The sequence below is a fragment of the Protomyctophum bolini genome, assembly GCF_963924005.1.
Source record: "Protomyctophum bolini genome assembly, chromosome: 8".
Taxonomy (NCBI): Eukaryota; Metazoa; Chordata; class Actinopteri; order Myctophiformes; family Myctophidae; genus Protomyctophum; species Protomyctophum bolini.
This window is the reverse complement of record NC_137869.1, coordinates 36,151,292-36,178,526: the sequence shown is the minus strand read 5'-3', so window position 1 is coordinate 36,178,526 and position 27,235 is coordinate 36,151,292. Positions and strand designations below refer to the sequence as shown.

The window sequence follows — 27,235 nt, the reverse complement described above, 5'->3', positions numbered from 1 at the left end:
GGGGGGAGTGTGTGGAGTCTGTCAGGTCTCACCTCAGGGGGAGGGGCGAGTTACCATGACAACCAGGCACGCCCACGGCCGTGTCATAGACTCAGTGTATTATCCCAGAGCAATTCTAAATCAGCTGCGCCTCATTCCGGCCGCCGCCCTGGTTAGCAATTAAGGACAGCCGCAGCCTGTCAGCCGCGCCCTTTATAAACAGCCTGCGCACCTAGCAGTATCAGATCCCTGCTACACACAGACGCTCGCGCAGCATATGCCGTCCACTCGGCGTTGGATGGTAAGTCCACACTCCTCTCACTTATGGACTCTCACGTATGGACTATGTTTATTGTTTGATCGTTTGTATCACCACTCAATTGCTCTCTTATATTCTCACATCACCAGGCTTGTAGGAGTGGGGCTGGAAGCACACGCAGGAGCGTGTGCCCCCCATAGACAAATATACACGGAGAGCCGCATACATGCTGGAGACCCACCTGGCTCGTATCGGGGACGAGTGCGGAGACGGGACCCTCGTATGGAAACGGCAGCCCCACAGCTCCATAAGGTCGCAGTAAGACAAACCGTTCACTATCTATCACCCGTGTTATTAAGAAGAGGCACTCATAGTGGCAAATGAGCAGCTAAGGATAATAACGAAGATTGTGAATGAAGGAAGTCACCCTGTCGATGCTAAATGAAGACTGTGAATGAAGAGTGTCACCGTGGTGTTGTACACTGAAGATTGCTGAATGAAGATAACCCCGTAGAGACTAATGGAAGCTAGCAGGCTCTAGATAAAGTGTCACGTACACCCTGTGAAAGAAGACAGGCCCGTGTTATGTTTATTTCACCCTTGAAGAGACTTTAAGTTGGCTTGCGCCGCCAGGCCCGGTGAAAGAAGACCGTTAGAAACTAGAGCGCTTACTTTGTGTTAACCCCCTGACTGCCGTTGTCGTACCGACACGGCCACCCAGTAGATAGAGAGAAATAAGAATATAAATGCTTGTGTATCCTCCTGTTGGCCGAGCCTAAGGGGCCCCCCGTACCATCCCCCGCCCGGTACCATACCAAGTACTTTTACTCTAATTACTCACCACCCCGTATCCGAGTACTTCTACTCTAAAGTACTCTTCTGTGCCTTGTGGATAGAGAAAGATACGCACCCCCTTACCTACCTCCGGGGGAGCCTCCTGGCCTCCTCTGGAACCTGGAAAAGAAGAAGAGAAAGAGTTATACAAAGGTCCAGTTGGTAGACTGCCTAGACCGGGTGTCTCAGGCCCCAACTTTGTACTTACCTTGTGCTCTGACCGTATGCTAACATCCCCTCTCATCCTCTGCAGTGACGACTCCCGCCTCGGAACCGGGACCTCCTGCAAAGAATATTACTGTCTGAGTTCTGTTTGTGAAAACTGACTTTGTTTGAACCTGTTGGAGAAATAAAGCAAGGGGCGCCATCGTGTGTCTAACCCCTGAAACTGCACTCTGAGTTGTATTTCCCACCCGACCTCCCACAGTATACACAGGAGCATTAGCTTTAATCCTCCCAACACTAAAACATATCGTCATTACGTCACCATCGAAAACCAATTACACTCTGGCATTGGGTCCTTTAATCCACATATTTCTTATGTCATCATTGAGAGCTAGTTATACACACCATGTAATCTGGTCCCAGCAAATCAGGCACAATTTGCTGGGACGGTGCGTACGCATCAAAAGTGGCGGGTTGGCTGGGACGGTGCGTACGAGCCGGGCGAAACTATTACTTGCGCGCTCTGCTTGCGCAAGTAATAAGGTTTTCTCCTCTGGTGAAATGCTGGAGGCTGCACAATGGCAGCCTCTCAGTCAAATCTGGTCACAGTGGTGATGAGATTTAGCCTTGCAGACACAAAACTAAACAATACTGTATGTCCACATGTCCATGCTGTATTGATGTTGGTATCATAGGAGAGATCACAGGCAAGCATTGATCAAAATAACTATTCTTCTTTGACTTGTAAATTAAATAATGTTTAACAACAATTTAACTCTTGACTGTGTAAAATGAAACCAAATGGACCCGTATGAGTCCATTTGGTTTCATTTTACGTTCTCAAGAGTTAAAGATCTATAAGGGTCCATTTGGTTACCATTACCAACTCTCCCATCATTTAGCTGGTTGAAAACCACTGCTATAGATCTATCATTTTCCGGTTTACGACTTAACGTACTCCTATCCTTTCCTCTAGTGCCCAATGCCCATTCTCTCTCTCACTTCTCAGCAATAACTTCCAGCCTTACCACACCCCCTAATAATGGCTCCCTTTCTACTCTCTGCCTTGTCTTGTTCCCACCCTGACTCACTGACTGTTCCTCGCTAGATAAGAGATTGCACATCAAAGCACTTGATGTATAATGCAAACAGAAACGCCCTTCTCAGACTGACGAGAGAAATACAAAGACACAGCTGGACGAAGACAAACAGACATCAGAAGAACGAGACAGTGAGGAGCAGCTGCTGCGAGGAGAAGCGAGGGAGAGGATGACAGATAAACAGAGGAAGGAGATGGCAACACCAAAACACAGAGAGGCAGAGAATAAGAGAGAGAGGTACAAAAGATAATCAGTCACGCTATAGGCGAGACAACGAGACAGTGTGAATGTAGCACAGCAGGCAAGCTTTCTCAAAGCGTTTCAGTTTGAGACCCAAAAATCACGTGGCACCCGCCACCCAAGCACTAGCTATTTTGTCCACCAGGTGGAAAGAAAATTAATATTGACTAGTCGTGACCCATAAAAATGTAACTGTGACCGTATGTTTGGGAAACATTGTAACAGAGAGACAGATGTCAGGTGACTGCAGAGAGACATGGTGCTTCCAGACAGGTGACTAAAGTAAACATCTCGCACACGCATGCATTGCACACGTACGTGGCACACTCACATGTGTAAAGGGCTGTCACATTGGTGGATGGATGCTCTTGTTCCTGTATGAGTGACACCTGGGACCGGCAGCCTCGGCTTAAACCCAATTTGTTGTGTTCTTGGAGCAGGAGGCCGCCTCCATTAAAAGTGGATGTCAGGCTACCGGGGGCCGTACCGATCGATAGCAGATGTCTGTGTGTACACTCTGAGGTCCCTGGAAAAGAAATGAGACCACTTTCATAACTGGATATTCAGAGACAGCAGCACACACATTGTGGCAGCCAGGCAGCCCACCGCCCGTTATGGAAGTACATTTATTTGCAGTTTACTTGGTATTTCCAATTCCCAATACTTCTACTCCGCTACATCTCGGATCCAATTATTGTAGGCTACTTTTACTCTACTACATTAATTACTACTAGTTACTTTGTTATTATTACAAAACATACGTAGAGTAACCACTTCAGCCCTATATACATTTCGGCAATTAAACTCTTTTGAAAATAGACGATCTTACAAGTTCACAATGTGTATTTCTATATTGCAGTATTAATACTTTTACTTGAGTAAAAGGTAGAGGACATGTGCACAGAACAGTAGACAGGCGTTGCCCTGAGCCCCAAATGGGACTAGGGGATAGTTATTTTGCATTATTGTATGTCACTTATTTTTTGTGTATTGTGTTTTTGAGGCACCCATGCTTTATTACATTTGGTTCCTTTCATGATTTCTTCTCTGTTTTTGTTTATTGGTGATTCTTTTGGTGGCTTTTAAACCTGGGTTTTATTGTTTTGTACTTTTTTGTTTTTGATGTTTAATGCGTTGAGCTTGGTAAACCCTGTTAGTTTTAGATGATGCATCTGTGATTTATAACATTATGAATGTACTGTACGTGAAAGAAGTATGTGGACAACGCTCCACGCATCCCAGACAGTGTTGTTTTCGTCGACTAAAACTAAGACGAAAAGTATTCGTCGACTACCTTTTTCCACTGACGAAAACTAAATGGAAATTAAATGAAAACTAAGCTATAACTAAGAGTAAATATGTATATTGACAATTTCGTCAACAAATAAAAACTAGACTAAAATGTTAGGAAGGGACTATAGTGGACAAGAGATCCAGTATAAGTCAGTTTACACTTGCTTGCATGCTGCAAATAGCCGATCTACAAGCTCACAACGCATCACGTTGCGACACATTGTGACCTTGTAGATCACCTGATCGGCTATTTTAAGTGTAAAATCAGTCATTACGACTGCATCAAGACCCACCAAAAGTCATTTTAGTCTGTAGATTTAGTGGACTAAAATCTTATGACATTTAGATGTTATAGGTTCTTAACTTCTTAGCTTACTTACGATCCGTGATTACTTTTTCTACATGTATTTGATGTACCTTGTGTTGAGTATCTACTAAATGCCTAAATTGTAAATTGTTGGTTCATGGTTCAAAAGCAGATCTTGAGTCAACCTTGAGAGATACTGGCACAGATTCAAGTATACTGTAACAGTTTGTCTGGAAAGTGGGTTTTTGTTATTGGCATGGCTTTGTATGTGCAGCTGCCCTGTGGTCAGGGTTGGGAAGGTTATTCTCAACGTGTAATCTGTTACTCTCCAACCCTGCCCATAGCCATCCTTGACAAGAGCCAAATACATATTCTGGAAGATTTATTCGTTGTTTTATACTTGGGGCCTTCCTTCATTTATCAACGCATGCTTCCGTCAGCCATACAGACAGTTTGGCCTAGTTATGTAACTTATGTTATGGCTTCCCTGTTGCTGCAATTGTTCTGGATCGCAATGTTGGCTGCAAATCCATACTGTAGAAAAAGCCGGAATAATGTTGGCAAGAGGACATGCTCAACTTGCGACATATTAATCAGTATCGGCCGATATTTGCCGTTATCGGTCAATATCATAGTGGGCAAATAAAACTGACATTAACCGATGGCAGTAGCCGATATGTAACTGTTGTGTTAAGCATACATTTTGAGTTGGCTATGTTAGTGTGTTGGTTATCTGCAGTCTACCAAGCTGTAGATTCTGAACATGTATGTCTTGTATTGCAGATGTATTTGTTTCCCTGGCACAAAAGGGGCAAATAAAAACAACCAAAACTAAAACGTATATCGGTATCAGTATCGGTTATCAGCCAAGATTTTCCATATTGGTGCATCCCTATTTTAAATAGTAACCAGATTTGAAACACTGGTAAGAATGGCCTAAGCTGTCTGCCACTGAGAAAGAAAATGGGTTTGTTTGTTTGTTTGTTTGTTTGTTTCTTTCTTTCTTTCTGGCGTGGTTTATGTCAAACTGTAAATTTTCAGGATATACGCATACTTACAGTATAACCACTGTTAATTTGACGAATAGCGAAATGTTCACTTTCACACACTGAGCTTATACTGTATATCGCCTATTTTCTTTACTTGTGCACTACGCTCTTGTATGGCGCAGTAGGGCACTAATTCACGGTTGAAAAAAATACAACATATGAAAAGTTGAAATATGGAGTATGAAGTTTTCGGGCCGACAAAATGTACTGTGTATTTGGTACAGTGAATCTGACTAACTTCTGTTGGGTCAGAACTATGTGGTGAAGGTCAGCTGGTAGCCCTCCCTTCCAACTCTGAATCCCAAGCCTCTGTTAAGAGATGAAGAATCGCTCTATTTACTTTGTAAGACCCACCGTTCAGCCGCTTTAAGAGAAATCAATGTATGTCAGCCCCCAGTCTCTGACATCGTGACCTAGAAATGACTGCTCTACTATACCACAGGCTTCTCTCTCTCTGTGTGTGTGTGTGTGTGTGTGTGTGTGTGTGTGTGTGTGTGTGTGTGTGTGTGTGTGCGTGCGTGCGTGCGTGCGTGTCTGCATGTCTGTAGTCTATTTCACCTGATGTCTGTGTAAACGTGTGTGTACTATAATGTGTGACAGTAAGATAAAGCAAAATGGATAGCCTGTGTTTTAAGGGCAATAATTCATATGGTATTGTTGTATTATTTTTTCTGTGACCTGTTTATAACAAAAAAAAGACTATCCAGAGGACAAAGCAAATGTTTTATACATGGCCTTGTTTCAGTAGCCCATTGTGCAGTGTTACCTTAAAAACATGTGGAGGTCATTTCCAATTTCAAATATATATTTTCCTGCAAATGAGTTTCTCACGATTATTATTCAAGGGAAGTTATTTGCCAAAATGTCAAGTTGAATAGAACGGCTTACAAGTACAGCCTTGAACATTGTTCTATATCTTCTGTTTAGTTGAATGGTATTTATTCTTATATACAAAGCAAACACCACACCCAATACAACACAATAACACAAAGGAGCTCTCCCAAAGCTAGCTGCTCCCACCCCACCGCTTCAACCGGATGCAGTTTTGACTTACTTATTTACCATTGTCCTTTTGTGGCTCATCTTCCCTTCTTTGGAGACCAAGGTATACTATTGCTGCTGTTGTTGTTTAACCAATGACCTCAGAGTATCATGTGTTCAATGCTTTGTACGGTATTTTCTAAGATATTCTCTCTCTCTGTCTGTGTGTGTGTGTGTGTGTCTCCCTGCTTTTTAGGAACCTGTTATATAGCCTTCCAGGAAAGACTCCTCAATTCTCCATCCTGAGATTCTCAGAAATGGTCCTTAAACCCACAACAACACTCCAAATCAACAGGAACAAGGATGTACTTCACCACAGCTCTGTGAACCAATCACTGTCTCTTATCGTCAGAGCCATCCGGTCTGCTGAGAAGCTGGTTAATTTTGGCCTGGACTTGTTTGAGAACTACCCAGGTGGTACAAACTAATCTTGGACGTTAATGACCCAGGTAATAACCATTACGGGCAAATGCAATCAAATTGAAATCAGTGAGGAAACGAAAATAAATTGTTCTCTGCCTATGACACAGTATGTCAAGGTTCAAAGACTACCTGCCCCTCTTACTGATTATTGAGAGACCATTTAATGCTATAAAGCAATGGTAAATTACAAGTATTATTTCTGTACTGGAGCCTCAATATTGCATCAGATGCTGTGTTCATATAGTGTATGTATGCACACTTGCACAGTGATGCATTGCTATTGATGAAGCATTGCATTTTGCCAGGCCAAAAAGGTAAGGTCAGTTTTAAACTGAATTACCTTTCTGAATTGATCAAAGTGAAAGTAAATGTATACCACAGTCTCGGCTCTTTCATGGACTAGAAAGCAGTAGAAATAAAACCAGGTCATTTTAAACTCACCGTGCTAGGACGACCGTCGAGCCGATTCTACTCTATGGCTCCGAGACATGGACACTTTCAAAGAAATTAGAGAAACGGTTGGATGGCACTTACACCCGCCTTCTAATGAGAGCGCATTAAAATCTGTTTTGGTAGAGCCACCCATCGACTAATCTAATATACGGCAACCTTCCCCGTGTTTCTTCACTATTCCGATCCAGAAGAACACAGTTTGCCGGACACTGCTACAGAGCTGACAATGAGGTTATATCTTCCCTTCTCTGGAATCCTGCCTCAAAGCAGACCAGAGGTAGAAAGCTGTCGTTCCCTGATGTCATCGCTAGGGACACATGCATCAGCAAGCAGGAACTGGGGATGGCAATGAAGGACCGGAAAGTCTGGCGTGGCATTGTGAAATCCATGATCTCGACCGTGATCGAAAAATGATGATATGATGCTATAGAAATGGAGACCCTTTACCATTGTAATCATCCCCTACACTATAATTGGTACCACGGGTTATCCTTTTGACTCTCGTTTAAGTCATACATACCAACATTGATAAACCTATATATTTTTCACAAAAGGGGTGACCCAGACCAAGATCGTCTGATAAAGAAAGATAAACATGTATCTCTGTAAATCATGTTTCTTTAAATTTGCGGCCAGAGAGCCACATTCAACCATCTGTTTTGTATTTGTGTTCCTTCATGGTGCAAAGCTGAAATAAAATGTCTTTTTACAAACAGTATCACACCTGTAAACAGACCGTTAAATGGTAAGAACTGAGGCCATAAATCACACAGTAAAATCCTCAATGCTAATTTCATTTAGACCTGTCAATTTTTACATTCAGAGTTGAATACACACTTTTAATACACACAATTTCACTGTGCAACCTCAGGAATAACAAAGAAACCACTCTCCTTGTCCACAGAATGAAACTCTTGAAAGCGTTACATTTACACAGACTGCTTTGCCAACCCAAGCCCTGTCTGTCTGGTAGTAGTGCATGTGAATTAAACGTTTACTGGGCAGATAGTGATTTGGGTACACAAAAATGTAATTACCGGTAGTCGAGAAGAATTGTAAACAACTTAAGTGTCTACACAGACCAGTTGGTAAGAACTACAGCACACAGTAGTCCCTGGTGGATGCGTTGCATTACGCATCCTACTCATGCTCTCTTTCTACATTACTCCTACTGCCCCTCTCTTTTCTCTTAATCCACTCCCATTCCTTTCAAATTCACTCCTCTCCAATTCTCCGTGTCATTCCATGTACTGTACTCTTCCTAACAGTATTTGTAATATCATACCTTACTACCTTCTCTTCTGCTCTCTCTGTCTCTGCCCTGTACTCCCTCTCTCTTTCATCCTTTCTGCTCACTCAATTTATTCTGGTATCTCATCTCCCACTATTTTCCAATCTCCTGTTTGTCATATAAAGATATATACTTGTCTGGTGTATTTATATCAAAAGATTTTAATGACTAAAGTTTCAACTTGAATATGTTGAAAGTTGTGCAACCTCTCACACCTGTCACATTTTCTTTACGAGTCTAAATTCAGTATCTTTGTTGAACCTGCTCACATATTCTTTATACAATTAAACATGATGTTTACTAGGATAACGTTTCACAGGTTTTTACATTTCAAATACTGAATTTGGGGAGATGTGTCTACAATGTTGACATCACCTATCATCTCGCACTCAATTTATATTGGTATTTGGTATTATCTCCCAATGTAGTTTTCAATCTACCGTTTGTCATAATTCAGTTCTGGAAATATATTGACTTTGCTGACACTTTGTTTTTTTAAAACTGAAGGAAAGATTTGATATGCAGTATTTATACTCAACCAGAATTAATTAAAAGGCTGCTGTGAAATAAAGACAACAAATTTCAGGAATCAAAAGTTTCATAAAGCTTTAATTCATGTGCCTTCGCAGGAGATCACAAATGCTTTAATTATGAACATTTAAAAAGTGGTAACCCAAACATTGTGCTTGGCGTATAGAAAGAAGCAATTTAATGACACAGCCCTCCATTCCATTTTAGCCTACATTGTAGCATTAGGCCTATAAATGCCCATTGCACAAGACTAGTCTCTACTGTTGTACAAAATCACTGTGATATCTGTTGGTCTGCAAGAACACATTTTATTCATTGCATGTCTACGTTCACTGTCTTGTTTTTATTGTAGGAATGCAAGTTTAGAATGTGTTATCCGTTGCTTTGGGCATTGAAATGACTTTGGTGTCTCTTATACTTGTATGGAGAGTATTCTCATGCAACCTGTCAGGCTATGTCCCCTAGCTGTTTAATGGCTAAACGAAGCATGAACAATGGAACTCTTAACTGTACTTCTTCACAAAACACTACGATTAGAGAAAAATATTTGTATAGATAGAACTTTTCACTTTAATATTGACCCCTGGGTGGCTTATAGTTAATATACTTATCTGGGCTATGAGCTACTGTCGTGTCTTTAATTGTACTGTATTTATGTTGAAGCTATGAACAATCACTGGAACGATAGTGCTGTACTATCCAAATCTGCATGTAAAAAACAAAAAAACAATTGGATAATACTGGAAAACTATTATGTTGAAACTTGCACTAAAGCATTTTAGCAGTTTTATTAATTTATACTAGCCTACTCTATTAACTTTTTTTCCCCCAAGGTCCAGCTTGCTTCTGATTCTACTGTACTTTCAATCATTATTAGCTGTCCATATCTAAAGGTCTGTCTTTTTTTTGGGCATGATGCAGTAAGTAAACACATTTTATTGGGTTAACTGTAATTTCAGACTGTACTGATACAGTCTGAAATTACAGTTAACCCAATAAAATGTGTTTACTTACTTTGCCTATACAAAGGAGATAATGAACAAATCATGTCTCTTACCCTGGATTTATCCCTTATCGCACCTTATTTTATGTGTTAATCTACCAAAGGTTGTACAGCCTTAATCTCTTATCTTCGCTAAACGATCAATTAGTTAAATTAGACTATAATACAATTGATTGATTGGTTGAGTCGCTACGCATCTAGAACTATTTATTCAAAGTGCTATAATTAAGAAGGCATCTGTTAATTTATTCGGCCTCGGATGACACACGACTTGCAAAGTTCTCAAGGCTGAGCCTGTAAATAGAAGTTGGCTTGTTTCCTTTTGTTGCTATGCTTTGACTAGTATTATAGTGCATAATGCTGATTCCTTGTCTTTTTCCACTGTCTGAATCTTTTTTTAACATGTTTATAATGTAATAAAAGGCATTTTTCAGCTGAGCCCCTTCCCCCATGGGTCGATCTGTCTCACAGAAGGAAATTGACAAAATAGAAGGATATTACCAAACAATCACATTTTGACATAATATGAAGGATATTTTCTCAGGTTATTCATTTAAGCAATTTCTTCCATTTCTACAGTGGGATGTGGCTTTATGCATTTTTAGACTATTAGCCAAGATAAGAATGGCATTTGATAATCGTTCATTTTATCTAGGCTGCATGGAGTCTAGTCGGACAGGTAAGCCTTTCTGAACAGAATAATTCTCACCATGATGCGTCATCATGATCTCAGCCAAGAGAGTCTGAATCATATATATATATATATATATATATATATATATATATATATATATATATATATATATATATATAGCATCTCCAATGCTCAATCTAGTCCCATCATATCATGTGGTTCTGGCCCAGTGTCTCTCTTAGCTGGGCTTATTTGCATTTTAATGTGTTGAGGTGTGTTTGATGATAAACTCTCTCATCCGAGAAACCTGGTCCGCGGGCGCGCGCAACATTCGACGGGCTGTGTGGCCACGCACGGCGCGTTCCAGTGACGCAGCAGCGGGACACGCTGGAGAGAGAGAGAGAGAGAGAGAGAGTAGAGGGGAGAGAAGAGAAGTGAAAATGATGGCGACCGATGCAGAGGAGATAATAGCGGCCCAAACAAACCCCTGTCCCGTCCACCACCACGACAACAACAACAGTCCCACCACCACCACTCTGTCCATCAAAATCACGCGGAAAAACCAGGATAGACCCTGGAAACTGAGGGTTATTTACCTGCAGTGCTGTGAGTACCAATGCATAACGCACGACGACGTTAAAAAAAACCTGCACCACCACCACCGCTGTGTTTATGTTGTTGTTCCATCCACCACGCTGATGCCGCCACTCTAGTCTGCAGTCTGCACCGACCGCGAGCACCGACATAAATTGAATACATGATTCGTATGATTCTAGCACTTTGAAGTGCAACCGTCTCCTGCTTGCTTGTGATGATAATGATGGGATTGGAATTGGAACTGTACGGGTGGGAGGAGGCGGTCACAGTGCACACACAGCCCTGCAATTCATTTGATTTTACTAGCCAAGTACACCATTTACGAAAAAGACACTCCACACAGCTGTAGGCAAAATAATGGTGAATGATTGAAAACAGCTGTTAAAGCACTATCTAATTATAGCCACAGCAACCACAGACCACAGTTTGGTTTAGCAGTTTGGTTTAGTTACTTAAAGCAGCCATAAGATGAATTTATTATTATTAATTACCTTTTTTTTTAATATTTAATATCATATTGTCTATGTCCCTCAAACTTATTTCTAATGATTTGAGCCTCAATCACCACTCTGATATAACCAGTTGGTCCATGGCACTTGGTGGGGGTGCTGATCGTGCTGATATGCAGCTTATTTAATATTTGAGTCATTATAATAGCCTACTGATGCTAGATACCCAGGCTTGTTTCCATTCCATGCCAGCTTGAAATCCAACAATGGCAGACATTGTAAACAAAGTGGAAATGCAAATTTGGAAGAGAGTGAGGAATTATACAAAGTAGGGTGAAGGCTCATTCATAGTCTGGATTTTCGGTGGTGAGGTGACCACCGAACTACAATATGATGTCACGAGCCGCAGTGAAGAGCAAACCACCGCCCCAACCCCAGCCCTTCTCTCTGTTTTTACTCACCACCGCTCAACGGTGGTCACCTCACCACCGCTACGGTAGTCACCTCACCACTGAAAATCCAGACTATGAATGAGCCTTGACATTGATGACATCACAAATGCCTTTAAATTGCATAGCCTACTATCCAACAATGCTATATTTGGAGGTTGAAATATAGGCTAGTGCATATTATAGCCTAAGCATTTATCTTTAGAAATGTATAGCCTACTATTCCTTTGAAGTGAACTACACAAATGTACACTATTCCAAGTTTTAATATCACATCAGCTATTTTGAAAACCTGTATTAATCTCCCAAGCAATCATCTTCAGCCTGTTCTCTTTGTGGATTTCCTCTTGCTAGCTCGGCAACATCTGTCACTTTTCTTTTATCAGAAATGCAGCTTCACACAGCTGATGGCTACTCAGATGGTTATATAGTGCTTGGGGGGGAGAAGTTGGTCAGGGACACATATAGACCTTAGAGTATATATTAATAGAGATGGCACCTGGAGGAAACCCTGAGGCGAAATGGACATAGTGGCCGAATGTTGTATTGCCGCACTGGGCGCTGGTCCGTTGACTGTCATTGCACACGTTCATGATGACACGTGAACGCTGAATGCATGCAATGATAGTCAACGGCCAGCGCGTTCATGTGTTTGGTCCAATCAATCCCAGAATGCACTCTGTTCCTACCCGGAAGGAGGAGTGAAATCGCCTCATGCTCTTTTGAGCAACTTAATGCAAGTGGATGGGAGGAGAACTCGGGGGTCGTCTCTAATATATAATCTAAGATATAGACGCCTTAACAGACGACGTCACACTGATAAGCACGCACATACCGGCAGCACAAAGACCCTGCCTCTCAGTCTCATAAGATGCAATGGAAAAGTTCTAACTGCACTCACTTGTAAAAAATGCAATCAAACTTTTAGATGCTGTTTTTCTTCCAGTTTGAAGGAAGAATGATTAGGATCATTATTGTGATCTCTCGCCCTTGAAATATATAATCCTTGGTTTCTGTTGTGTTTAAACAATAACAGCAATTCAAAACAGTTGTCCTCAAAAGAACACCTCCAGTCGCTGTCATAAGAACGGAAGGTGCGCTCATGATCACGGCAGCAGAGCCTGTTTGTTCATGGCTGCACGTGCACCTGCAACCCATCAAGTATAATTTATGCTTCGTCCCGCGATGGTGTCGCACACGCAGACCTCTATGCTCACAACAGTTGCATCCGCGATGCAACATTGGTCTATGGGCCAGGGCCGGTGATCTTATAATTAGCAAAGGACTGCATCTGTGCTCTCCCTCTTTTTCATGTTGAAAAACATAATGCTTAAATGTATATAATCACCATTTCATTGAATTAAAAGTTTTCAAATGTAATTAGTATTAGCCAGGCCCATGCGGCAAGGAAATTATTGACAACAGCATTTTACAGCTTGGTTGCTGTTGTAAAGTTAATTTGGTCAAATATCAAGTCAATTTATTTTATTTTAATGTCAGTCCCGGAGCAGGAACACCTATAACTATAAGTCACCTTAAAACCGCCCAGAAGTAAGGGAAAACACCTGAATTAAAATGATTAGACACTTATAGTGGTGGAAAGCAACTAAGTGTGATGTATTTGTTACCTTACTTGAATATTTCAAATTTCCAATAACACCTGCCACACCTTTACAAACGACCTCATCAATGAGCGTTACTTAATAGTCATTAGATGCATTAGCAGTTGAGAGTGCATGTATGGACTAAATGACAAAAAGATTATCATAATATCTTGTCTAATTATTGGCCTCATATGTCCCCTAAACGTGTTGTCTGGTGTTGGAGGGTGGAGGAGGGAGTACAGAAGAGGAATTGATAAAGAGGATGATGAGAAAGTACGGTGCTGATATGAAATGACAGCTTAATTCCTGCGAGGATGGGAGGTCTGTCTAGTACAAGTGATGGATTTGAAGGCAGCAGAGAAGTGACCCTGCTTCAATATAATCATCATTGTGTGGAGATAGAGGCACTGTTCAGCTGTGTTTCATCATTTGTCATCATAATGAGCATATGTTGACATGCAATATGTTGTTTGGACTCTGATTTCTTTCTGCCTTCTTAACCTTACAAATGAACCCTTCAGACAATCAACAAACATGCAGTAGGCATCTACTGTGTATCTCTGTATATAATAATAATAATAATAATAATAATGAATTGCATTTTTATAGCGCTTTTCCAAGTGCTCAAAGCGCTTTACAATGGTTCATTCATTCATACATTGGGAGGTGAAGCGGCGAACAGTCGACGCCAGCGTCCTCACTTCCCACATTAAGACACCAATGGTGGCGAGCTCACACCGAGCAACTCATTGTATATATATATATATATATATATATATATATATATATATATATATATATATATATAAAACTATATGTTTTCCAACATGAGTATTATTATAAGAGTATGGCCTTATTTTAAAGCTGTATAGAAAAAACTAAAATACAGTGTTTTGGACAGGTTTGAAGGCCGGTTATGTATATTGATAGTTGAAGGCAATGTAGGTATGTGCAATCCTACTGTAGTCTGTTCAGTTGATGTATACTGTATTTAAAGGTCATGCATGTAGCAAAGATTCATATTTAATGACAGTAGAGTTTGGTCTTTCAGTTGACATTTATGTGCCTTTACAATGGGGTATGTTGACTGTCCAAATGGTTATTTGTTATGTTCAAACATACAATATACACAATATACATTTAACATTATAGTCACAGTGAACAGGATAAATTACCCTAAAACTCATCACCAGCGATCAATTTTGGTATTTGCAGTTATTGGTAGCTTCACAGTCCTACTACAGTAGCCATTTGCCATTGCATAAAGACTGGTGGTTAATTAACGCGGTCATGTTAGGAAGAACAATATCGCATATTTCTAGGAAATCAACATGTTCTAAGTAAGGCTCTCCTTCAAGCAGTACACAAGACACAGCATGTGGATGTCAATCAATCAATCAATGTTTCAGACTACATGGTCCATAACAATCAACAATACAGGGGACAATACAACAGAAATTTAAAACCATGCTCTTCTTGGGCATGGCCAAAGTCATTATGATTTCATTGTTTGAGTCATTCAACCTCGTCATAAAACTGTACGTTAGATTCCTGAGAACAGCATCTAGAATAGGAACACCACTGTTTACAAACAGATGGCTGTCACTTGTACACCTCGGGAGCCTCAGCAGGATTCAATCAATCAATCAATGGTGGATGTGATTTCTTTCACTGATCTGACAGGTTCTCACTGTTTCCCCAGACTTCCTGACCATTGCAACAATTCTGGGGACAGGCATCTTAGGTGAGTCTCACTGTATCATCATTATGCATAGTTTCCCTGTTTATCAGGTAGCAGTCACACTGTATATTACTAGAGTTTCCACACACCTCCGACTCGCTCAATTAATGGCAGTAATGGCAGCAACACTGCAACTTCCGACTTCCCAACATTAACCTGTAACCCAACATGCATTGCACTGCATGGATGCGTATGTCAAGTGATCGGGCGAAGCCAATTGGACGAAGGAATTTTTGGCGTGATGCTAGGGGGTAATATTGGTGAGAATAAATTAAATAAAATATTAAAATATAGCGAATATAGCGAACGAATATAGCGTGGTCGGTTTTCACCACCAAGTGTCAATGTTGCGCAGGCTCACACACACACACACACACACACACACACACACACACACACACACACACACACACACACACACACACACACACACACATTAAGTGTATGATATATGATGCTTTTGGGTGTGACAGTACGGTAGTACAGTACAGTAGGATCCATGGGATCCATACACGGTAACTCTGTCATTTCTCAACCGTTTCGGACGCCGGGCGGCTCTCCGGAACCGGGCAGTCGGGCACGTTCCTGGATGTTCTGGGGCCCCCACACAGAGTTGCACCACTCAGTTCACACGGGTGTGATTTTTTTCCCTATTAGTTCCATCGGAAACTTTGACGAGCTATATTAATTTTGCTCTTGACTTTTTTATATATTCTTTAATATTAGCTCATTTGGAACATACAAATTAAGGCTCTTGTCCATCTCTTGGCTTTCATCGACCGAGAAATTTAACCGTGGTTTATGAAGTGCAGTTAACGTCGGACATCTTTGCAGAGGCAGAAATTACATGGGACATTACATTTAAGTACTTTGTTTTCAGCTGGATTTCCGTGTAGTTCCACAAAGGTGGAGCCCTTCCAACTTAAAATTAAGTTCAGTCACTTAAATCGCATATTGAAATCATCAACCATTCATTAAATTTTACATGCAATTTCAGCCTGTGTGTGTGTGTGTGTGTGTGTGTGTGTGTGTGTGTGTGTGTGTGTGTGTGTGTGTGTGTGTGTGTGTGTATGTATGTGTGTGTGCGTGGACAGGCATATTGGTGAACAGAGTGAATTTCAGCTACTGTTTTAAACACTCGTCGTGTGTTGCTTTCATTTGGTTTTGCAGGTCTTCCAGTGACCATAGCCCAAGCTGGACTGTTGCCTTTCCTCGTCTCCTTCCTCATTGGCTTCCTGGTTCAGGTCAGTCTTGTCAGTGTACCGTATACAATGATGTAACTTCTTACCAGACGTACCTGCCTATGTCTAGTATATCTTTCACGTTTTGCTTGAAAGTTGGTGCATTCCTTTGTGTTTAAACTGTTCCATATGCCTGACTTCTAAGGCAGGCGTGTCACTCTGATTGTATCCATTAGTTACTTTGTCATTCACACAAAGTGCAAATGTCAACAATCACATTCACTTTTTGTAAATGTTGGCTGTTTGTTTGCATTCATTCTCTTACTAAAAGTGCTATTTTGAGACCTGTAACTCTGTACAATGAGTGAGTTGCCAGTTTTGCACCCAGGGAGCACAGAAAACCCAACAGATGATTGTCAATAGTTTGACACAGTGCTTAATTAATGCCAGAGCTTGCCGGAGCTCGGCTCCGGAACCGCCAGACGTATTTCCTCTATTTAAAATACAAAAATACTACAATACAAAGTATTTGAAATATAATTATGTAGCCTATTTCAAATTGTGCCCATCTATTCCTATATTGGGTCACCTGAGAGCTTGACTCCTCTTTGTCAACTGACAACTTTCCAGGTGTCTCTCGATAAATTAAATAACCTAACCTACTGTAACCTAAAGAAAATAACAATGCTAAAAATGTTCCTCGCTTCTACTGTATATACTGTAGGCCCTTCTCATCTACCTATTCGTGGAGCTACTTCAGAGATGCCAGGTCGTGCAAATGGAATCACTAAAGGTACCATGTCTTTCAATATTTCCCCCAGGGTTTTAACAAATAAGGCATGATAGGGGATTAATTAATACCATTAAGATTAAATGTGCATGCCCCCCCCTCCCCCCGCCCCCCAAAGACCTCTTTAACCCTTTGACGTAACTTTTCTCAACAATTTAGCCATTTTCTGACAACAGATGCAACGTGCGTGTGTGCTATCTCTCTCTCCATTAATTAATTCCCATCTGGTTGTGTTTGTAGCCCCTCAGAGAGGGATTAAATGGGGTTTTGTACCCCCTAACCTCCCCAGCCAAGCTTTCCTCAAAACTGTTAATGGTATTTGCTGCCAGGTTGCATTCTGTATGCTCCACTCTAATTTATTGTAGGCAGCGCTCTTAACTTTATTCTCCTCCAAGGATCTTAGTTATAGCCATTCACTTAAACTCCCTCTAAAAAGTAATTAATACAGCTTCAGTCCAAAAATAAGCTTGTTTGTGCCTGTGGTAAGAATGAGTTGTTTACTCCCCAGTGTTATTGCTGTGTCCAAACCTTGTCCATGTTGACAGAAGGTATCATCAGTGTTAATCTCGCTGAAAATGTAAGCAGTGTGTCAAAATAACAACAATGGAAAACGAGTGCAGTAATGACTATACAGCCGGCCAGACAGTATCACTCACTATCTTTGTTTCGTCACAGTCTGCAATCACAGAGCCTATTTTGATGGAGGAGGTGGGTTTGGATGAGCCAGCAGCTACCGGCCACGAGGAGGAAGAGGAGGAAGAGGATGGAGAGAGTGCAGATGCAGGTGAGTTCTTTTTTGGTGATATTTTTGGCCCCATTAGCCAGCCATAGGGCTCTAAAGTGGGGTTCATACTCCAGTTTCTAGGTGACCTACTCTGTCGGGAGAACTACAACATGATGTCACTGAGCCGCAGTGATAAGGGACTCACCGCTCACCCCAGCACATCTCTCTGTTTTAACTAAAACTATAACATGACGTCACTTAGCCCCCAGCACATCTCTGTTTTAACTAAAACTACAACATGACGTCACTGAGCCCCCAGCACATCTCTCTGTTTTAACTAAAACTACAACATGACGTCACTGAGCCCCCAGCACATCTCTGTTTTAACTAAAACTACAACATGACGTCACTGAGCCGCGGTGATAAGGGACTCACCACTCACCCCAGCACATCTCTCTGTTTTAACTAAAACTACAACATGACGTCACTGAGCCGCGGTGATAAGGGACTCACCACTCACCCCAGCACATCTCTCTGTTTTAACTAAAACTACAACATGACGTCACTGAGCTGCGGTGATAAGGAACTCACAGCTCACACACACACACACACACACACACACACACACACACACACATACACACACACACACACACACACACACAGGCCAGGGAGGAGGGCTTGTACAGTACAGTACAGTACAGTACAGTACAGTACAGTACAGGGTCTGATTTTACTAACCACCACGGCTATCACCTAAAAGTGGAGTATCCATTCCATTGCTTATGATGTGTGGGCACGCTGGGTGGACTGAACCAGTTAAGGTTGATTCTGGTCTGTTGCTCCGTCCACGTTTCAATTAGGATACATTGAACATTATTAGCTGGATTTTCGTGGAATTTTCTGTGTGCTGTTTTTCTCCCCAGAGAATTGACCTTAGGCCAACATTTCCAATTGCTCGCAATTATATCTAAAAATCTAACGGGTAAACTGAGCACATCATACTCCCCAGAGGATACTGATTTGTGTAACTCCACGATCTTTGCTCTAGCAAGCACCACCCTCATACTAAAATATCATATTTACACAAGATTTTATTTCAAAGTTATACTTTTGGTACTTATTTTGGCGCACCAAGGTAGACATCTCCAAAATCACACAAACTCATTTTGGTATAGAATGTCATGCTTGTCTTATTGCGTTTGGAATGAATCACTCAAGCTGGGGAAAATAAATAGATTATGCATTCTCTAACCCACTTGTTTTTGGCTTTATACAGCAACATTGTTAAGCATCAGAGTTTTTTTTATTTATTTTTTTTATTTTTTATATTGAAGGCATAATATCCATATAGGTTTCTTCATAGTTCATACAAGGCCTACTGGTTGGACAGCTGCTAGACGGAGTATTACACATACTGCCACATTCAGTTTGGCTCATTACTGAACATCATTGAACCGTTATACTTACACTGAGAAATGCCAGATATATTAATTTTACATCATCTGTGCTTGGCGGTCTGTTTAAGGTGTCGTAGATTTGTTATTGACAATTCTGCACCTCCTGCACAAGGACATCAGTTTGTTCTTGGAAGACATTATGTTTGAAGGCTTTGCTTCCTTCCACGACACTGTGGAAATGGCCGTGCTGAGCACAGAAGACGGCTTTTAAAGGTAGTGGAAAGTAGTGATTGTCTCCACCAGGCTGAAGGCATGGGGAGAGAGTATGTTTTGCACTCCGTCCGTGTGTGTGTGTGTGTGTGTCCCATGTTACATGTGCTTCATACCCGGTTGCCTGTTTCCCCAAAACGGCAGAATAGATTGTTACAATTTACAAAGTAGCATTTAGCGGACACTCTTATACAGGATGACTTACAGTACTGCACAAAGTGAGAGATTGGTAAGCAGTCAAATAATAATGAGTGCTATAAAATATCTACAGTGGTACAGTATCTCAAACCCATGGAAAATGTGACTTCTTCTATCCCAGGTGCACCCAGCCAGGTTCCTTACCCAGAACTAAGCCGGTTTGAAAAGAGTTTTTAGGGAGACGAGTTGGAAGAGAAATGTTTGAGTGCTGCATACAACGGAGATCAGGAGTTTTTTTCACACGAAGTTGTCTCAAGTTATTGTGCGTATGTTTTATACTGACTACAAATGAACTGTCGATGGCGTACCGATGCTAAAACATTGTTGCACCGCGGAGAGTAATCTGAGTGACTGACCATTTCTAATGTTTCTTTGTATTATGCCTAATTGCTCATATGACAGCTTACCTCTAGCGTGGCAGCTGGATGCTCAAAGCGGATGTACCATGGTGGATTCTAACACTGCGTGAAAGGAGGAGTTAACGGGCCATTATGGGCACTAGAAGTTTAGTGGGCATATCCCTGTAACACCCAGCGTTGCAATAATACAACATATTTTTATTAATTCATTCATTCATATTCTTTTCTGTTCTTTTTTACACCTAAACGTCATCATTGATGTTCATTGCAATGCCATTGGTCATGATATTTGCATATAAATATCCCCCACAGAGGCTGAAATTCACACAAATTAAAAAACTCTGGACTCTATTTATTATTGTGAAAGATATCCCCCAAATGTAAAATTGTATACAGTATTATTATTATTTTAATATTTTTTATAAATGTGCATAACATTTACAAAAAACTCCTATTAGTAAAAAGTAGTAGTACGGTTGAAATCTCTTTTTTGCAAGTAGAAATATATCCGGGTGTTACAGGGATAATATACAGTACTACTAATTTATACCGTAATATACAGGTGTGATGGTACAATTCAGGAGTTTACCGGAGTTTGTTGGAAAGTTTAACGGGACTTTCCTGTAATATACACATCCGTATTCCATGCTTTTTGCGCAGTGTAACCCTCCCTAGACGGCATGGCGGTGGGCAGGTACTTTATCCTTGCACCAACCCATCTCTCTCCTCTAATATTAGTACAGTATCTGCACAGACCCCAACATTTAGGTGATGTTCTAAAACAAGTCATTCAGAGTGGCAGCTCCTGGCTGGGTCCACGTGGGCTTTCTGTCACTCTACATTTTCAGTCCAACTCATCACATAATGCTGTTAATTGTGGCCAGCTGTTGGGTTTTGGCACCCATCCGAATTGGCCAGTTTCAGTCATCTGTGAGGGGCCGGCGAAGAGAGACCGACAGGAGGAGAGAGAAATGGAGACGTAATGATATGTGGTTGTGGGGAAAGTGGGCAAAGCAATGTTGAGAAAGAAAGAGTGAAAGGGATCAAGGAACAAAGGGGGAATTGATTAAGCAAGAGAGAAAGTGAGTGGAAAATAAAGACGGCAAAAGAGAGAGCAAGAGTATTCTAGCAGAATGAATGCGGAGGCCCTGATTACCATATTGGCAATCTGGGCAATGTGTCATTTTAAAAACCATCCGTCACTTGTCTACTTAACACTTGCCATTGGCTGAGATCTACGTAAGTTAAAGCTCATTATTTAATAAAATAGTGAAACGCACTGCATCTTCTATGCACAACTACAAAATATGTATCCCTAGTTAATAAAGTCTAGCTCCGTTTGGAACCTCTATATCTACGCTGCTACGCTTTAGCTCCGAGATGAGGTTCGAGGAACGCTATTCCTGCGCTGGTAGAAATGGAGTCTAGCTGGGTCGAGCCCGTCCACTAGTAGTGGATTAAACCCCTTTCACAGTATCTATTTCAAAACGTAAAGGTATCAGAACCGAGATACAGTTGATAAACTTAACATAGGCACCTAACATTTTAACCGAGGCATCAAACAACCGCTTACGAAGCGGTTGTTTGTCAGCCTGTACGATTTTGTTTCCCCGGTTTTCCCAGTGCAATCTTACGGAAGCAGTACTGCGCATGCCAACGGGGGTTGACTGGACTATAAGCCTGATTTAAGCGGTTGTTTGATGCCTCAGTTAAAATGGTAGGTGCCTATTATGTTAAGTTTATCAACTGTATTATCTTGGTTACCTTTACTTTATGAAATAAATACTGCGAAAGGGGTATTCATTAGGTTCCAAATGGAGCTAGTTAAAGTCATACTGCGTAACATCATTATTTGTTTTGCACAGTTTTATAAAATGGACCGGCTATTCTGGCTCTGAGCTTCAGTGGTCAGGGGAGCCCCTGGGGGTACTAATCTCACCTTGCCAGCGTTCTAGCCTGGCGGTCTTCGTTTCCAGTCTAGTTGCTTTGGTTCCGCTCGGAGAGGAGGTTCTGTGTTGAGCACGGGCCCAAACAACCAATTGCCTTAATGAAAATTTCATGAGCACTATTGTCCAAACAAACAAACTCAGCCAGTCTGTAAAGCCATGCTGGACTGTAGTCAAGTATTCCGCTACCCAGAAAATGAGAAGCTTTTCTGTCGTCACAGTTGGGGAGACTCAATGTGCACATTCTTTCACAAAACAAAAAACAATTATTTCTCCTCTCAAAATGTACAATTTAATTTGGCTCACATGGAACTATTTTGGTGCTATGGGCCCTATTTTTGCCAGTGCCTTACTTAACTTCATTGCCTTTTTGTTTTATTATTTTGAAGCCGATCGAATTGACACGCTGTGAGCTTGTAGATTGGCTATTTGAACTATTCAAAAAGGTTTTTTCAAAATGGTAAAAAAAAAAAAGGCACTGGCAAAAATAGGGCCCTATATGTGCTCTAACCTGTATTTGTATCTATGCAGTGGAGATTGATGTACACAGTCCAGAAGAGAGAGGATCAAGTATAGTATAGAATACTATACTATGCCCATTCTGGGCGGGAACCCCATGTGGTGTTTTAAGCATTATGTTATACTTTAGCTATTGAAAAATAGCAGATATACAAGCTTGTAGGTCTGCTATTTTTGAAAAATCGTGAAAATGTGCCTCAAATCTTTGAATATGTATTCTTTCAGAGTTTCAGTTTTTATCTCATATCTTTGCTTCTGGGGGGTTCCTTGGAACAACATATTTTCAGATGGGGGTCGGCGGCCAATTACATATAATTTTTTGGGGTCCTTGACATGAAATATTGAGAACCACTGATATAGAAACATGAGGTTTTTCAGAAAAAGAGTTTCGATGTCGGGCCAAATGGGTTTTATGCGAGGGGTTGCTAAATATCATGTTCTTAGCTATTCACATTTCACAATGCTTGCAATGTCCATGAAGTCCTTCTTGTTACTTACATCACCAACAGAGTCTCATGGAACCATTGGACACAGGCCATAAAATGATTATACACAATTGTTTTCAAAATCGTTTCAGCATTACAGTATTTGAGAAAGACCCTTTCAAAACCCTACTTTTGAAAAAGGAAACGCAGTAGGAAAACAAATCAAGGTATCATTTTAATCTCTCCGGCTCTCCCGTCGGCATTCATTTCCATCATCTTCATTACACCATGTCGCAAAAATACAATCCAAATCAATTGGTGTTCATAGAGCGTGAAGGATCTCAGAGTGTACTCCCTGAAAACCGTGATTGTCATTAGATTTCTGATGAATCCCAATGTGCGTAGTGATCCTGTTATCTCCCAATAAAGACTCACAAGCTCTGTCATTATACTGGTGAATTTATCTCTCTTTCACACATTCACGCACGCACGCACACACACACACACACACACACACACACACACACACACAGGCTCGTACACTCACACATTTTCAAGTTCACACACGACTCGACTCGAATTAACCTCACAAATCAATGCATTCTAATAAAGGTTGCTGCATCTGTGTTCATGCTGCAGGAATACAATGTCAAGTATGTAAGGTGGATTGTCTTTTTGGATAGTCACAAAGTGGCTATTGTGGCTGTGGGTATCGCTCAGGTTTTTTGGCATCGAGGGCAAAGCCACATTCACATGTCATCTGTCCCTGTCTCTGTGTCTTTCTGTCACTCAGATACAGGTCTACTCCATGCTGTCTCTGTGTCTTTCTGTCGCTCAGATACAGGTCTACTCCATGCTGTAGACGTCCATAGTGAAGCTCTGTCTCTGTGTCTTTCTGTCGCTCAGATACAGGTCTACTCCATGCTGTAGACGTCCAGAGTGAAGCTCTGTCTCTGTGTCTTTCTGTCGCTCAGATACAGGTCTACTCCATGCTGTAAACGTCCATAGTGAAGCTCTGTCTCTGTGTCTTTCTGTCGCTCAGATACAGGTCTACTCCATGCTGTAAACGTCCATAGTGAAGCTCTGTCTCTGTCTTTCTGTCACTCAGATACAGGTCTACTCCATGCTGTCTCTGTGTCTTTCTGTCACTCAGATACAGGTCTACTCCATGCTGTAGACGTCCATAGTGAAGCTCTGTCTCTGTGTCTTTCTGTCGCTCAGATACAGGTCTACTCCATGCTGTAGACGTCCAGAGGGAAGCGGAGAGTCTGCAGCCTAACCTCCATCTGCTTGGCCGCCTCTTCCTCTCCCAGCCCATGAGCCATGCTTTCAACTGCATCATTCTCTTCCAATTGTAAGTTACCACACACACGATGCTCTCCCCTTGCTGCTATATGTGTGTGTGTTAATATTAATGCAGCTTGTAATTCATTGATTTAATCGATTCTTGTATAGAATCAGCCTCAGGCTGAACGGGATTTCATCGATTCCAATTCCGTTTTTTTATGGGTCTGTTCACGGTACCTGGTCTGTTCATGGTACCTGGTCTGTTCACGGTACCTGGTCTGTTCATGGTACCTGGTCTGTTCATGGTACCTGGTCTGTTCACGGTACCTGGTCTGTTCACGGTACCTGGTCTGTTCATGGTACCTGGTCTGTTCATGGTACCTGGTCTGTTCACGGTACCTGGTCTGTTCATGGTACCTGGTCTGTTCACGGTACCTGGTCTGTCCATGGTACCTGGTCTGTTCACGGTACCTGGTCTGTTCACGGTACCTGGTCTGTTCATGGTACCTGGTCTGTTCACGGTACCTGGTCTGTTCATGGTACCTGGTCTGTTCACGGTACCTATGGGTCTGTTCATGGTACCTGGTCTGTCCATGGTACCTGGTCTGTTCATGGTACCTATGGGTCTGTTCATGGTACCTGGTCTGTTCAAGGTACCTGGTCTGTTCATGGTACCTATGGGTCTGTTCATGGTACCTATGGGTCTGTTCATGGTACCTGGTCTGTTCATGGTACCTGGTCTGTTCAAGGTACCTGGTCTGTTCATGGTACCTATGGGTCTGTTCATGGTACCTATGGGTCTGTTCATGGTACCTGGTCTGTTCATGGTACCTGGTCTGTCCATGGTACCTGGTCTGTTCATGGTACCTATGGGTCTGTTCATGGTACCTGGTCTGTCCATGGTACCTGGTCTGTTCATGGTACCTATGGGTCTGTTCATGGTACCTGGTCTGTTCAAGGTACCTGGTCTGTTCATGGTACCTATGGGTCTGTTCATGGTACCTATGGGTCTGTTCATGGTACCTGGTCTGTTCATGGTACCTGGTCTGTTCAAGGTACCTGGTCTGTTCATGGTACCTATGGGTCTGTTCATGGTACCTATGGGTCTGTTCATGGTACCTGGTCTGTTCATGGTACCTGGTCTGTCCATGGTACCTGGTCTGTTCATGGTACCTATGGGTCTGTTCATGGTACCTGGTCTGTCCATGGTACCTGGTCTGTTCACGGTACCTGGTCTGTCTGTTCATGGTACCTGGTCTGTCCATGGTACCTATGGGTCTGTTCATGGTACCTGGTCTGTTCATGGTACCTGGTCTGTTCACGGTACCTGGTCTGTCTGTTCATGGTACCTGGTCTGTCCATGGTACCTATGGGTCTGTTCATGGTACCTGGTCTGTTCATGGTACCTGGTCTGTTCATGGTACCTGGCAAGTTGTGTTTGGTTGGTTTCTCCCATCGATACCTAACCCTATTGCCCTGGTTCTTCTTTGCACTCTGCTTATGTGAGTACTAGTAGCAGTGTTGATTTCGTCGACTACCTTTCTTCACTTACTAAAATTAAACTAAGCTATGATGACTAAAACTAAGACTAAATATACTGACAATTTCATCAACAAATATAAACTAGACTAAAATGTTAGGAAGGGACTAGTGGACAAGAGATCCAGGCTCACGTGTCGCAGCGTGAGTTGTGAGCTTGTAGATCTGTGTGTAAAAAGTGTAAAAACAGTCATTACGACGGCATCAAGGCCCGCCAAAATACATTTTAGTCGACTAAATCAACTGTAGATTTAGTCGACTAAAATTGCATGACATTTAGTCGACACTAAAACATTCCAGGTGACTAAGATATGACTAAAACTAAATTAAGTTTCAGTCCGAAGACCGAAAGTAATTTGTTGACTAGGGTCCATGCCACGGCACGTATTCACACTCACACACTGTAATTCGCTCTGGATGATTGTCTAACAAAGACAAAAAACTAAGTAACTAGAATTCACTCTCTAGAATGGAGTAAAATGGATACTGATTTGATCCGTCCAGTGACCAACAGAGTCATGGTTTAACCCATTTAGACCTGAGAAAAAATTCAACAAATGTCTTCTAAATCCTGACAGTTTTCTGGAAAAAAAATCATGTTTCTATGTCAGTGGTTCTCAAACTATTTCAGGTCAAGGAGCCCCAGAATTATATGTAATTGGCCACCGACCCCCAATCTCAAAACATGTTGTTACAGGGACCTCCCCAGAAGCAAAGGTTTGAGATAAAAAACGTTCACTCTGAAAGAATATATATATATTCAAATATTTGCGCCACATTTTCACGATTTTTCAAAAATAGCAGACCTACAAGCTCATAGCGTGGCACCGAGCTTGTAGATCTGCTGTTTTTCAACAGCTAAAGTATAGCACAATGGTTAAAACACCAAAAGGGGTTCACCGCCCAAAATGCGTACTTACAAGTTTTAAAACTGTTGCCCAGTAAAAGTTATGTATTTGAATTAATACTTAATACCTTTGAGAAGTGGTACTACATGTCTGTGACATAACTTCCATCCTGTAAGTCTGATGCCCTTGTCAATTAGAGATGGGTTAGAGCTAACCGGGGCCATTCTCTAGACTGCCATTACACTGATATGTGCCTTTATTAGTCTAGAGCGTACTCGACTATATCATGGTCTAGCCTGGTTATTAT

At 41.6% G+C, this 27,235-nt stretch overlaps 2 protein-coding genes across 2 annotated transcripts in view; both read left to right on the top strand.

The window, feature by feature from the left end:
- The window catches only part of naaladl2 (N-acetylated alpha-linked acidic dipeptidase like 2), a 347,063-nt gene extending 338,334 nt beyond the window's left edge, over nucleotides 1-8,729 (top strand). The window contains exon 17 of the mRNA XM_080770411.1: nucleotides 6,464-8,729. Within this exon, the coding sequence (XP_080626537.1) occupies nucleotides 6,464-6,695 (232 nt within the window). The 3' untranslated portion in view covers nucleotides 6,696-8,729. The remainder of the gene's footprint in view (nucleotides 1-6,463) is intronic.
- Nucleotides 8,730-18,112: 9,383 nt separating this feature from the next.
- The window catches only part of LOC308320221 (uncharacterized protein), a gene marked incomplete at both ends in the record, with an annotated part of 54,601 nt that continues 45,478 nt past the window's right edge, over nucleotides 18,113-27,235 (top strand). The window contains 2 exons of the mRNA XM_080770539.1: nucleotides 18,113-18,197; nucleotides 24,476-24,608. Of these exons, the coding sequence (XP_080626665.1) occupies nucleotides 18,113-18,197; nucleotides 24,476-24,608 (218 nt within the window). The remainder of the gene's footprint in view (nucleotides 18,198-24,475; nucleotides 24,609-27,235) is intronic.